General features: G+C 40.2%; 1 protein-coding gene across 1 annotated transcript; it reads right to left on the bottom strand.

The window, feature by feature from the left end:
• Positions 1-4,531: 4,531 nt before the first annotated feature.
• RSL24D1 (ribosomal L24 domain containing 1) lies at positions 4,532-12,111 on the bottom strand. Its single transcript, XM_031616541.2, has 6 exons — positions 11,953-12,111; positions 8,641-8,754; positions 7,434-7,506; positions 6,752-6,815; positions 6,183-6,268; positions 4,532-4,920 (listed from the first exon to the last, which is right to left on the bottom strand). The coding sequence occupies exons 1-6, from the start codon at positions 12,031-12,033 to the stop codon at positions 4,847-4,849; spliced, it is 492 nt and encodes a 163-aa protein (XP_031472401.1). The 5' UTR covers positions 12,034-12,111; the 3' UTR covers positions 4,532-4,846.
• Between the last annotated feature and the right edge of the window lie 1,781 nt (positions 12,112-13,892).

Genomic DNA, 13,892 nt, shown 5'->3' with positions numbered 1-13,892 from the left:
CACAGTATTCCCCAGATATCCCCAGGGACCCCCACTCCAGACACCCCAGGCAGTAATGAGGCCAAGCCACAAGGAACCATGGATTAGAGTATAGATTGCTATAAATTTATCCCGTGCTCAAGGGTAACTGCTGCTTCTTACTAAGTATCACACATGAACTAGGATCACATTATGATATTTGTATCTTCTATTTCAAAGGAAAAATATCCCTTAGAGATTACTCTCATGCTCAGTGGAGCTAATCGAATTAACCTTGAATGACTTTCCATCTGTAACCAGACACAACTAACCAGAGAAGTCAGGAGCAGCCCAGGGGCCAGCCTGGCTGGTTCTGCTTTTCAAACCTAGCATCAGTTCATTAGGTTTGTTAGGAGAGCTGTCTTCACAGCTGAGTCTGAGGACAAATAAGTTTGGATCTGCCAACTTCATGAACAGATCTAAACCTGCATGGCCTTTGTCACTCTATCCCCAGGTTCTGCGTCAGGGATGACGTCAAGCCTGAATACAGGAGGATTTGAAGCACAAACCTGAACTTGCTCAGTGCTGGGAATGACAGCATTGGTCACAATATGATAGAAAACCATTTGATGTTTCCACCGCTCACCTTACCTGCTCCTGTTTCTTATGGTGAATTGCCATAGTAATGCTAAAAAAAACATTAACCTGGGCAACATCTTGCATAAACAGAGATATTGTAAACGATGCTACCTCCAACACAGAATTTATGACAGCTTTTTATTCTGACAAGAACTAAGAAAGCTCTCAAATTCTCGCTCGGAAATCACTCAAAGTGGATTCTGAAGCAATTCTCTTAATCAGCAAGTTTAGCACAGAGTGGAGCTTTACAGAAAACAGCTTACATTAACAGTAAACAGTAAGTTTTTTTCAATTATGCAGAGATCCCTGCTTCAGTTCCAGGTGGTAAGCCATGGAAGCACAGTATTAATGCCTGATAAATAACACATCTATTGCTGTTCTGGAGTCCTGTGCTGAAACAACTTCACTAAAGAATCATGCTGCCCAGAGAGGCTGTGGATGCCCCATCCCTGCAGGTGCTCAAAACCAGGTTGGATGGAGTCCTGGGCAGCCTGGACTACTACCAGATCAGGAGGTTGGTGGCCCTGCCTGTGGCAGGGGCGTTGGAACATGATGATCCATGGAGTCCCTTCCAACACAAAGCATTGTGATTCTGTGCTTGTAAGGCGATAGCTGATATCCTTCTTTATTCAATAATGTACCTTTACTGCCATATATGCGTAAGATAAACTGCTGTTCCTTCATCTTTAACTCAAAGAACATTTTAACGAGGAGTGACTTTACCAAACAAAACACAAAATGAGAGATCTAAATGAGGGAAAAGAAAAAAAACACTGAAGTATTCCTTCAAATTCATCTCTCCCCTCAAACAATGCCCCATGTCCCCACCTGCTCTGGGTAACGCTGTGGTTACATCATCACATTGGGTCACAGGAAAAAACCTGCCTATATTTCAGTGAATTCAGTACTCAGTGTCTTTTGTTTAGCAGCTTGAAATTAAATCAGAATAGCTGATCATCGAATTTGGACTTCTTATTACTGATATATATATATATATATATATATATATATATATAGTAAACAATCTTCTGTATTTCTCTGCATAAGGCCTAAAAATTTTGTATCTAATAACAGACAGACAGACAGCAGATTCAAACAATTTTATCAGCGGTTGATTTATTTCTGCTGTCTGCTCCCTCTGGTCACAGCTCAGTGCAAGCCATAAATAAGTCAGGCCAGAAGAGGAGATTGAATTTTTGAGAGCAGAACAGTAATTGAGGAATCGAACAGCCTGGAGGTTGAAATATTTTCTCTCGGGACAGAAGCCTTCGGACCTATTAGCAGCTGTCTATATTGCTTTTCCAGCCACTGACACATATGTCCATGTCAAAATATTGAACTGATTTATGTTTCTTTGTGCTGCAAAAGGACAGATCTTGTGTAGATGCTTGGGGCTCCATCACTCTTACTGTAAAACTGCAAATGTCTGAAGTCAGGTAACTACATAAGCTACAAAACACACACACAATTTACTGCACCAGTCACCATCAAGTTTCTCTTGGGAGCTGTTTTTCAATATTTAAAAGGCATCCAAGCAAACCTAATATTTAGGAGGTTAGCAAAAACAAGGCTTGTAAGCTCCATAAACAGGAAAATAAACAACTTATTTTCGACACGCATTGACTATCTCTGATACCTTGTTTCTCAGCTCATTAGCAGAACAGACACCAGCCCCTGGCTGGGTGCTGCTCAGCACATGGGAAGCCCCTCCACGAGGAGCACCTGTGCACCATCAGCAGAACCTGGTCACAAAGCAGCGATCTTCATTTTTTCTGACTCTTTTTCAGTCAGCATTTGGAAAGAAATGACAAAGGAAATCCTGAAATGGTTTTTGCTTTAAGGAAAAAAAAGCAAACAGAACAGAAACCCCACCACCACCATTGAGAACGCTTTCTGACTCAACCTAAATTTTCACCAAAACCCAGTGAGGTTCCAAAGACATCTGAAGCAAGAAGCGATGGATCAGCAAACCAACCGATGACCAAGAGAAAAAAGAAACACCTCCAGAAGCAACCTTTTACAAAGCTGTGGAGAGTGGTGCCGAGCACTGGAGTTAGAAAGAGCCACAAAGGTTAAGCAACACGTGCAACCAGCAGGAAGCTTCGGATAGATATCGGTATCCCACAAACAGCTCTTCTCCTAACACCCCACAGACCTGCACACAGCACGCAAGCAAGAATCGCAAGTATTGCAGCTCATTTAAAGGTATGTGGACAGAAAAAATACACGCTTTGATATTCAATGTGGAAAAAAAATCCTCATATGAAGAGTTATTTATAAATAGTGCATAACGTGAAATGGTATTCATTACCTTTCTCTGCTTAGCGCAGACTTAATCTATTAATTATTTTGGAAGAAAATTAAAAATTGGCACTCGTTGAACATGAATCAGCTCCTTAAAATTCAGCCAAAAAAAAAAAAATCCTGTAATTAGATCTTAGAAAAAGTATCTCACTTCCAGGATTAAGGAAAAAATTCAATACTTACCCTGCAAAACAAATCCAGCAATTCTTTAAAATTAATAGGAAACTTTCATATTTAAAACACATATATTTCACGGGCCATTACACCAAAATCTATAGGCTGGACACTTTGAAACAAATGAAACATTTCCAACACTCAGAAACCAAGTAATCCCTGCCTTCCCTCCAAATCTCTGTCAATGAATGTAAGAATAAATATTAGCAGACTTCAGAGAAAACTAAACAGCTCATAAAACAGAAATGCTACCCTGCAGAGAAGACCTAGCATTACTCTTTTAAGTTTCATTAACATGGAACACGCATGGTACACAAATACTACAAATTAATGGTTGCCCCTCACTTTTTACATTGATCTCATTAGTACTTTGCCCCTGCTCTCCTCGAACCCAGACAGTTAATAAACTGGAGGAGGAAAGACGATTAAACATCTTCACAATGCTCTTTCTTTTGCCATATTACATCCCAAACCTGACCCAGCTCCCAGTACAGCAATCTCAATTACTTAACTCCCAGGCTGAAAAGAAAATGTGCTTTTTCAGCAGCTCAGGAAGCCAAACGAGTTGCTTCGCTGAAAATTATTTCATGAAAATGTGAAATTGTACGTTTGTATTACTAGAACTTTTATCTCATATAAATATGACAAAGATTTTAAACACAAGAACATAATTCATAAATCAAAAGATGAAAAACACAGCATAATACCCACTTACTTCACACACTCCCCGTTGCCTCTCTTGCCATGTTCAAACACAACTTTCCTGAGGCACACAATACACAAGTAGGCGGTAGGAGGTTTACCAACTGATACAGCACGTATTCAAGTTCAGAACAGAACCATAAATTATTACTTTACAGGGCAATTAGCACTGACAAGTAAATGTTATTTAAATACTTTTGAAAGGCTTCTCTAATCACAGTTGTAGATAAACTGTTCACAGATTAAAGCAGCAGAGTATTTATCTCGGTACTGATGAACGCTGCTCAAACACCGCCATGATATGCAAATACCTCTGCTTAACATGAGTTTCCTTTCTATCAAAATAATCCTGAGCATTAGGAAAAAACAGTCAGAAGTGTGATTTATTCAGCAGCTCAATCATCGTCATTGTAAGTCAAATTTGAATTTCAGCAGCTCAGGAAGATGGCAGTTCCAACGCCAGGCTGGATGTGATCACCATTACTACTTTCCAACCGGCAGTAAGTCAAGTTAGCATTGCTAGGTTTAGATGTCATCTGCACTGTAATTTTGAGGAGACAGACTTTAAGAGGAAATAAAAAAAAACGCAGTCTGCATTCATAACAAACTGAACAATTTTCCCAGACCAGAGTGAAAATAAATCTTCTCCATTGCACTGAAGAAAAATAATACAACCTCCTCCATCCTGTTACCATTACTATACATTCTTACCTGCTTTTACCACCAGCGAAGAACAGAAAAAACAACAAGTGACTAGTACCAACTTCTTTTATCAAGAAAAGGGAAAATTACATTTTCTTTCTGTATAACAAAGAATACATCTCAAATAACATAATTTACTTTTCATCCTGTTGACAAGGTTTTCTCGAATTAGATAGCTGTAATTACTGTCCAAACCATTATCCATCTTATTTTGTTTTATAACAACAAAAATAATTCAAACCCTAAGCGTCCGCTATTTATTAAAATGTATTTTTCTTCAATTGCAAGCACAGCTCCAAGTGAAGCCAGGCGAAATAGTAAGCAACTGTTAACTGCTGAGGAAATTACGACAAGAAATACAAGCATTTTAAGAGTCTTCTTCCATGGCCACATCCTCCTGTAACTTCTGCACCATTTTCTCCTCCAGTTGTTTCGGTTTGCCTTCAAAACAAATAAATATTAAATTTAAAGATGCCTCAACAGGTCCAACAGCCACTATTTAGTGAGCAGTTGTTTAGCAATGAACCCATCTAGCTTAGAACTATTTATTGTTAATGGCCATCACCATCTAAAGTTATAAAATAGTTGTTATAATAGAAAAGCTGATGCCATTGTTATACAACATCTGAAATGCAGTCAATGTATTTTTTCAGCTACTATGACAAGCTTTAATATAGCTAGCAATACCTAACAGAATCTTGCATAGAAAATAAAAAGCATTAATTTTAAGGGACTAATGGCCTTCACACATTTGTTATATGTAAGATTTATATTTGAGCCCTCCTGAATGCTGCACTGGGTGGCAATGATGTAAATTTTAAATAACGCTACTGAAAAAAAAAAAACCCTACAAGACTGACATTTAATTTTGCTTTCTTTCATCCAAGAGACTGAAGAGAAAAATGTCTGAAAAACAGATGCACTACGTGTTATTGTGCATCATTCACCTAACACAAGCAAAGTCAAAAAACAAATAAAAACATTAAGTATATCCTGAGAAAAGCCCATTTCACACACGTGCAATCATACAATAATGCAAACATATAATTTGAAAAAACAGAATTAACAGAATTCTAGTTAACATCTAATAATATATCCCACTTCCAGCTGAGACAAATTCACTAGTAATTTTTATAGAACAAGAACTAATGGATATTTTATTCCAATTTCTATTACTGTGTTTCATTAGCCGTGTTGGTTTTTTTTTTAATAAATATTTTTCATTTCACTTTTATCTGTATAACACAAAACTAGTACTTGTAAGAGGTCTGAAAAGCAAAAAATTGTTTAGGAGGAATAGGTATCCACAACTGAAAGCCAATTTAGGAACGCAGTTCACAAAGAATATATGAAATTTTACATGTAGTAGGCAGAGATTTTAGTGAAAATTAATAAAAATATCACTATATTAAAAAAGCTACGATTACATTGTAGAAAAAGTGTTCTCATATAATTTTCAAAACAGAGAACTACAAAACATCTACATTTTCACAATTAGCTAAAAAAAAACAGTTTATGTACTGTATTTTCCTTCAATCAGTAAGTGGCAAGAGCTATTTTCTACAGTCAGTAGAAAATTCTACTTAATTCCAAAAAAAATTGCATATGGTTATTCATCAGTTGAGTAAGACACAGCAAAAAAAACCCTACAATATTAATCACAAAATTATATACACCTGTTAACCTAAGCATCAAGGTCTTACCTGCATGTGGGGCACGAAGAAGATGGATGTTCTGTTTGACTTCTTTGATGTCTTCTGCCTTCTGCAATTCTTTGCTCTTCTTTAATCTATTAAGAAGAGAAATTACATTACCTTCAAGAAGGTGGTGCATGTTTTCCATTTAACGCAAAGCACATATTTAGCTGAAGGTATACAGTGGCAAATAACTCTTGTAAGGAAACAAAGGCAAAAACTATATGAAAACTTATTCAGACGTACATTGGACGCAAAATCAGAAAGTAAGAAAAAATGTCAGCACTGTATTAACTCTTATCAGAAATTTGTTTGAGACTCCAAACCGCAAACAATGAAACACTCTACTACCACTGAGCATCCAAAAGCTACATTTGCTTTGACAGCCAAAATAGCACAGTAGTTAGGTAGCAGAACAGAGTCCACTCAAACTATTTTTGTCCCACTGCTTTGACTGCTATATGTGTACAAAGCAAAGCAAAGAGCCTTTTAAAACTCTTGTTCATGATTGCTCTGGAAAGACTGAATTTCTAATGCAGATGTGCAAGAGCTCTCATAATACAAATACATTTCCTCACCTGTTCATAATAAACCTAGCTTGGCGTTTTTGCTTTATTTCCTCCACTCTCTTCATTGCATCAACTGAAACAAAGCAGAAGTTGCATTAAGTGTGCTCACATACATACAGTTGAAAATACGTGCTTTTTTAGCAGAGTGTGTTTCAACTACAAGGAATCATATTTTAAAACTTAGTAATGTTTTCACTTTTATGCCTACAAATATCTTCTACAGTTAAGCATTACAACAGAAGATTTTACTTGAAATCAGAAGTTACTGTCTTCCCCTTCGTAACATTTACTCTTGGCTTACAAAGTAACTCTTCTATTTTATCTGTTTATTTATAAAACAAACTAAAGCAGAATGACTGGGAACAAACAATGGTACCACAGTGTAAAAGGTTTACACTGAGAGACTCTTGGAAAGCTGGAGAACCACTAAGGTTTGTCAAAGATAGCAATTCAAACTAGAGTAATGCTTCTGCTTGTTTTCCAACCAGCATCTAAAAAAATAAAACCCAGTGTAAACCCACACCTGTGCACAACTCATATGTGCTCCACATCTAAAAATCTGGCCATCATTCCAGTAACTTCAAAGAACAATCACTACAAAACATAAATATTCTAACACGTCTCCTCAAAACATGGTCTTCAGAAGTTAACTTCTCAGCTTTTTTTTTTTTTTCTCTCTAAAATGACTCACCAGTCTTGTTCCACAACTCTCTCTGGTATTTTACTGGTTCATTTCTACGTTTCTCAAATTCAAATGAATTGTCCTATATTAAGAAAGAGTAAATACAGATTATATACAGCAACATATTTAGATCCGTATGTTCTTATTGCAGCACTCAACTATTTTTGGTGGTTCTGGGTTTTTTTTGTGTGTGTTTTAGAATATCAATTCCTGATAAACTAGAAGGTAATACATGAAAGTGTTAGACATTGTAGCAGCAGAAGCCACAGAGATTCATCTGAAGAGAACTATTTACCAAACCATCTCCATTGGCCATTTCCTTCCTAACGAGACACAGAGAACAGAGTTCTACTGTGGAGTAGAAACTACAAAGCAGACCAGACACACAGAAGGCAAAACTGAACATATATAGAGTCAACAGCATACAGTGCAGATCAAACCAGTGTTATTCAACAGCCTCTAGTTTTGAAAAAGTTCAAAAATAAACCATTTTGTTTTAAGAATATTGAAACAATATAAATTCATTTGAAATTGTGAAATATTCTCATCAACCACAGGGTTTGGGACAGGCTGATGGGGAAGCCTATATTTTTTCCCTTTTTTTGAGGGGGACATACTTAGTTTTACACTGATTTGTTCCCTGCCCACAGGATCTTTTCTTTTTTTTTTTTTTAAATGGTAAAAGGTTCAAACCTGCTGGTAATCTTCACTTCACTTCACTTCAGGAAAAGACAGCTCCAATGAAGGCTACAATATGTATTAGCAAGGAACGGTGTGCACACAAACACACACACACACACACACAAGCTATACTGCATTACAAAATGAAAATTAGTTTTCACCACAGGCAAACATCCACAGGCCATTCTGACTCTTCCAAAAAACTAATGTTCATTTTCAGTTAAGTGTGACAAAGCACCATATTATGTCACTGGAGAATTTTTCCTAACTGGGGTCAGCTTTTACCTATTTATAATATACAGCATTATTTTGTGTCATCAGAACACATTACAGAGTAAAAAGAAACCCCTTAAGAGTACGGATGTTCTAAGTCACACAGTCTTACTTGCATGCATAAACTACTACTGCCTCACAATGACCACCAAACCACCTTAATTCCAAACACAAGGGGACAGACTGGTGGTATCCTCAGTAACCCTGAATAAGCCAGTCCCTCAGAAATGCCTTGTGTAATATAAAAAGTTCATCTCCTTACCACTGTCAATTCTTTGCCAGCTGCTTTTCGGAATGCTTTGGTCCATCTGATCTTTCTTGGGTTTCTCTTCTTTTTAAAGTTTTTGTGACATTTTGATTTGCAGAATCTAAATATCTAGGGAGGGAGGGGAGAAAAAAAAAAGAAACCTTGGGGTCAAATCACATTGTTCCTGCCCAAATGCAAGCATAGTGGCGAACACTGGAGTGTCTATAACACACACACACAAAAATCTTTCCAAAAGTCATTGCATTACATTTCAACAGAACTCTATGCAGAAAAACTAAATCAACACATTTCCTTTATTATGTCTTCTGATGTATTTCACATTCAGTGCTATATTAAATACAGCAAGTTTCATTACATGCAAGACCGCTGCAGTTAACAAATGAGGCAATCTAAGCCACTCAGTACAATTTGGCATTTAGAAACTAGCTGGGTCTCCTCATCGGAGCTCCCAAACAATGCAGCATAACCATGCTTACAGTGACAAGCTGAAAAAGCTGTAAAATGTGAACAAGGAGAGCAGGCAGAAAGCAGCAGGAGCAGAAGCAAGACGAAAGGAAGATGGACACACCAAGGTCTGAATGTTCAGGAGTGCTCTCTGACTACAGAAATCACTGGAACCCACACGTTCATAGTTCAGAAAGAGAACAAGACGAGGATAATACACAAGGACTGCCATCGCCCATAATGACACGAGCGCCACGAGTTCGGTTTCTTTAATAAAGTTTTCACTCATGAAACAAATTCAAGCACAGTTCTGGTTTTTTCTTTATAAAGTCACTTTCACAGCTGTCAGTGGTACACAAACACAGCTAAGCTGGTTCTAAATAAAACACAGGAGAGTTGTGAGAAGTATCATCTGAAAAAAAAAAAAAAAAGATAAAACCAAACCTGTACTGTGAATAAATAATTTTCTACACCTGTCAGCACTTTTTAGACACAGAGCCATCTTGACAACAAAAAATCCTCACACCTCTCATTTTTTCAATGTGATAATACAACAACAACAACAACAAAGAAGCTAGTTTTTTGGGATGCAGCTTTAAACCTTACAGAGCAGCACGCAGGAGGAGCCCTGAGCACACTGTCACATCTTGGACTGAACTTACTGACAGCAGTTACAGCACATACAACAGCACCGACTGTTTTCTGTTGTTTTTTCTTGCTCCCATTTTTTCTATCTATTCTACAGATCTCTACATACTGCCACGTCCAGTTATGCCACTCATCTACAGAAGTGAATTACGTTTTATTTTCACTCTCATGTCAATATATGTGAATTTGTGGGGTTATATCTGGCTGAATAATAAGGATGGACACAAAATCCCTATGCCAGCTGGAACTATTTCCTTGGCTTGAAATCCAAGAGAAACATGGCAACACTTGCTTTATTTTTCATATCACAGCTCCCTCAAAACCAAAATATTCTTGTTCCAGTAAGGCTCTATCACTTTAACCTAAAACCCACAAAATTCAATGAAGTAGAATTACCAAAATTAGTTCAAATTAAACTGCAACCTCGAAGTCAGCAACATGCAATAGCATAACCCCAGATCCCTGCTGGTACTGAATTGAAAAACAATAAAAAACAGTTCCACCTTCATTTTCAAGGTAAGAGATAGAAAACTACCTTCAATATTGTTAAGTACCACTGAAAATACTATTAAATTTCCAGCATTTAAATACCACTAAATGCTCTACTGTTCAAGAAGACTTTTCATTTAATATGGCCTATTAAGATCATTTATTTCACACAGTGACCTTAAATTGCCTTATATTTTCGAAGTCACTGCTGTACTTTATTTAACCTACCCAGTTCATTTTCAATAATTTAAATCAAAACTGATAGGAAACAGGATACTGTTAAATACTTGGTGCAATCCAGTAGAATCCATTTCATCCCCTGTACGTTACCAGAAAGTGGTGAACAGATGAAGAGCTCCTCACCAAGGGGGTTCCCAGTATCACTCAATGAGCTGTACAACTGCATCATGAGATCAGGTACAGAAGGAAGTTACCATAAAGTGTCTGCCATCCTGCCCACGACACACGAGCTGCTGTGCATTACTGCACTTCATTACATCAACAAGCACAAGTTATTTACTTCTCAAGTTGTTAGGAAGTCTTTAATAGTTACCAAGGGCTGATCACAGGAATGAATCCGTAACACAACATCTTTTCTCATTAAATAGTTTCTACTGCACCCATAAAGAACTACCAGCTATTTTATTTCATTGCCTATATTTAGATCTCGCTCTGCCACTCCCAGCTTAAAACACATTTCTTGAAAGCAGCCATTGAAATAAAACACTGTACTTCAATTTTGTAACTGTGTCATGCCAGACTCACTTTAGGCATCTGCCCCTGCTAGCCATGGAAGCATCTTACGTTCATCCAGGTGGTGTTTTCAGGACTGTTAAAGGTGCATAAAAGAAACTTCACAGTCAATAGCATTCACTTAATGCAGCACTGAAGGTAGGTAGCAAAACACTGAGCTATGAAGAACCCTATCTTCAACTCTACCCCAAACTGCCTCAGTCCAGCGGATGCTTCCCACTCAGAAGGAGCAGGTAGGGAGATGCCATCAAGATAAGAAAGGAAAAGGAGAAACGCAACTGTGGAACGGTTTGTGTTGGAAGAGACCTTAAAGCCCACCCAGTGCCAACCCCTGCTGTGTGCTGGGTGCCCCAGCAGACCAGGCCTCCCAGGGTCCACCCAGCCTGGCCCGGCTTCCAAAGAAATGGAACACAGCACAGTAAGTCCTTAGCGACAGTTCGTTTCTACATTCCCTGCCCGCGAGTTTCTCCTCAGCTCTGCCAAACCCGCCGCTCTCGTGCTTCCCGAGGCGCCCCGCGCCGGCAGCCGCAACCTCCGAACCTCGCAGCCTTCCCCGGGAAAAGCAGCGGCGTCCGGCCGGATCACCGCCGGCGGCCGAGGCCGAGACCAAGACGGCGGAGCGGCCGTGCCGGTATCGGTTCTGGCACATCGGCAGCGATTTGGGCACGCTGCTTCGTTTCACACCGCGTTCTGCAGTGCCCTACGGCCGCGAGCAAGGCGGACGCTGGGACACCGCGACGCCGCGAGTACGCCGCCGTCACACCGACACGAAGCCCGAGCGGCTGTGCGCGTCCTGCTGTGACGGCCGCAATTGGACACCGGCCCGCCGCCCGCCCCGCTCACAGACCCGCCGGCAGCGCGGAGCCCGCGGCCCTCCCAGAAAGCACGGGGCCGCCGCCGGAGCGGGCCTGAGGTCACACACACCGGACCCGGGCTGGCTGCGAGCGCCCGTTCCCGCCCCCCCAGCGGTACCTTGCAGTCGTTGCGCACGAACATGACGCCGTGGCCCGGGTAAATGGGCCCGGAGCAGAAGTAACACTTCTCGATCCTCATGGCCGCGCCGAACCGATCCGCAGGCCCCGCCGGAAGTGCTCGCTCAGCTGACCGGAAGCGGCGGGGCGGCGTGCCGCACGGCGCCCCCTGGCGGCCGCGGGATGCCAACGCCGCAGCGAAGCGGAGTCCGTGCGGGGCCGGAGCGGAGCGGCGCTGTGGCGGGGCACGGGCGCCCCCTGCTGTGCGCACGGGGTCAGGGCGGCCCGGAAACACGGGAAGGCCCCAGCGCCGCGTGCTGGGCGTGCCCGGTGAGGAGAGGCGCCTCCCCCGGCAGCTCCGGGCCGCAGGCACGGAAGGCGGAAGTGGCAGAGAGACGCACTCGCGGTTGCTTTATGAGGGACGGTATGAAGACAGCACGTTTACAACTGGACGCAAAAACCAAACAGGAGTAAACACATTTACTTAGGGCTAGGGCAGCCCTGCCTTCCGTTATGCAACTGCAGTCCTTCGTTTTCAGGCTGAGCTTTTTGTCCCCGCGACTCAGAGCGTACGGTTGGGTGGAAGAGACTGCTAGAGCTCATCTACACCAAACTCCTGTTCAAAGCATGACAAATTACACCACGTAGCTCAAGGCCCCATGCAGCTGAGGTTGTATTGCCTTCAAAGATGGAGATGCACTAACAGCTCTGGGCACCTGGTCCAGTTTCTGATTCCTTGTGGCTATGTGCTCACATTAGCAACTTTCTCCATGTCTTATAAATATGGAAGTGTCACCCCACTCTCTTCTATGCACTGGGCTGCTTGTGGCATCACACAGGAAGCACCAGCTGCCCCAGCTGACTGCTCTGGTCAGTGCCAGGAGAGAACAAGAAGCACTGCAGCCAGAGCAGAGAGTTTATGTGCATCTAACCTAAAAAATAAAAAAGCCATAAGGCACAGGGATAGCAGCATATAACACAGATGTTGAACTGATGACAACCAGTAATACCACAATTCAGTTCAACAAATGCTAACGAAGCTTAGAGCAGGAATGTTTAATCATTTTCTATTAATAAGAATGAAACATCTTAATGCAAACACTTTCTGAAACCTTCTGTTCTATTACAGATCTCAGCATTCTCAGCTAAAGCTGCATGGAAAAAAAGCTTTTCTTGAAATACCATTTTCTTCATAACATCAAAGTTTTCTTTCTTTCTTCAAAACCAGCAGCAGACTGATAAGAATACTGTAGCTCACCATCAATAAGCATTTAACATAACTTCTCATGAGAGCTAAAAAGACAACAAAAGAAGATTGAAGTGTGCCGTAAGATTTAAGGCTTACATCAAAGCAATTTTATGTAGACTTTTTTTATACAGTAAATAGTTACATATAGTATGCATGACAAAAATATGACAGTTATAGTATTTAATATCTAATATCCAATCTAAACGTAGGTATCCAAAAGGATTTTTTTATTTATTTATTTTTCTTTTTAAACAGCATTTCAGTAGTTCACTTAGCTCAGAAGTTGGCTGCAATAGTCCTCACTGTCTTCAGGAACTGGAGCTATTAACACAGGAACTTTCATTAAAGTTAATGCATGACAAAGTTCCACTGCAACCCTCTGAAAAGCAAAGAGTTCTATTAAAATAAATTCAGACACTGAAGTACATTGAAATGTATTTGTGTCCTACAGTAGAGTTTGATACTTTACTGGTCAGAAACCTGATGATAACTTCAAAAGGCACTGAGTTAAACTACAGTAACTCTGGTCCACAAGCACTTTAGAATCTTGGTATGATGTAATAGAAAAAACTACATTTATTCAATATAAATTTCTTTCATCTTTATCCTAGCCCCAGAGTAGTCAAATTATATTGCACTTTTAAAATATTCTGTGTAGGTTATGATAAAAATCTAATATTTACATGTTGCTG

The sequence above is a fragment of the Phasianus colchicus genome, chromosome 12 (genome assembly GCF_987193195.1).
Source record: "Phasianus colchicus chromosome 12, bPhaCol1.hap1.1, whole genome shotgun sequence".
Taxonomy (NCBI): Eukaryota; Metazoa; Chordata; class Aves; order Galliformes; family Phasianidae; genus Phasianus; species Phasianus colchicus.
The sequence above is the reverse complement of the archived record's forward strand: the minus strand, read 5'-3'. Positions and strand labels throughout refer to the sequence as shown.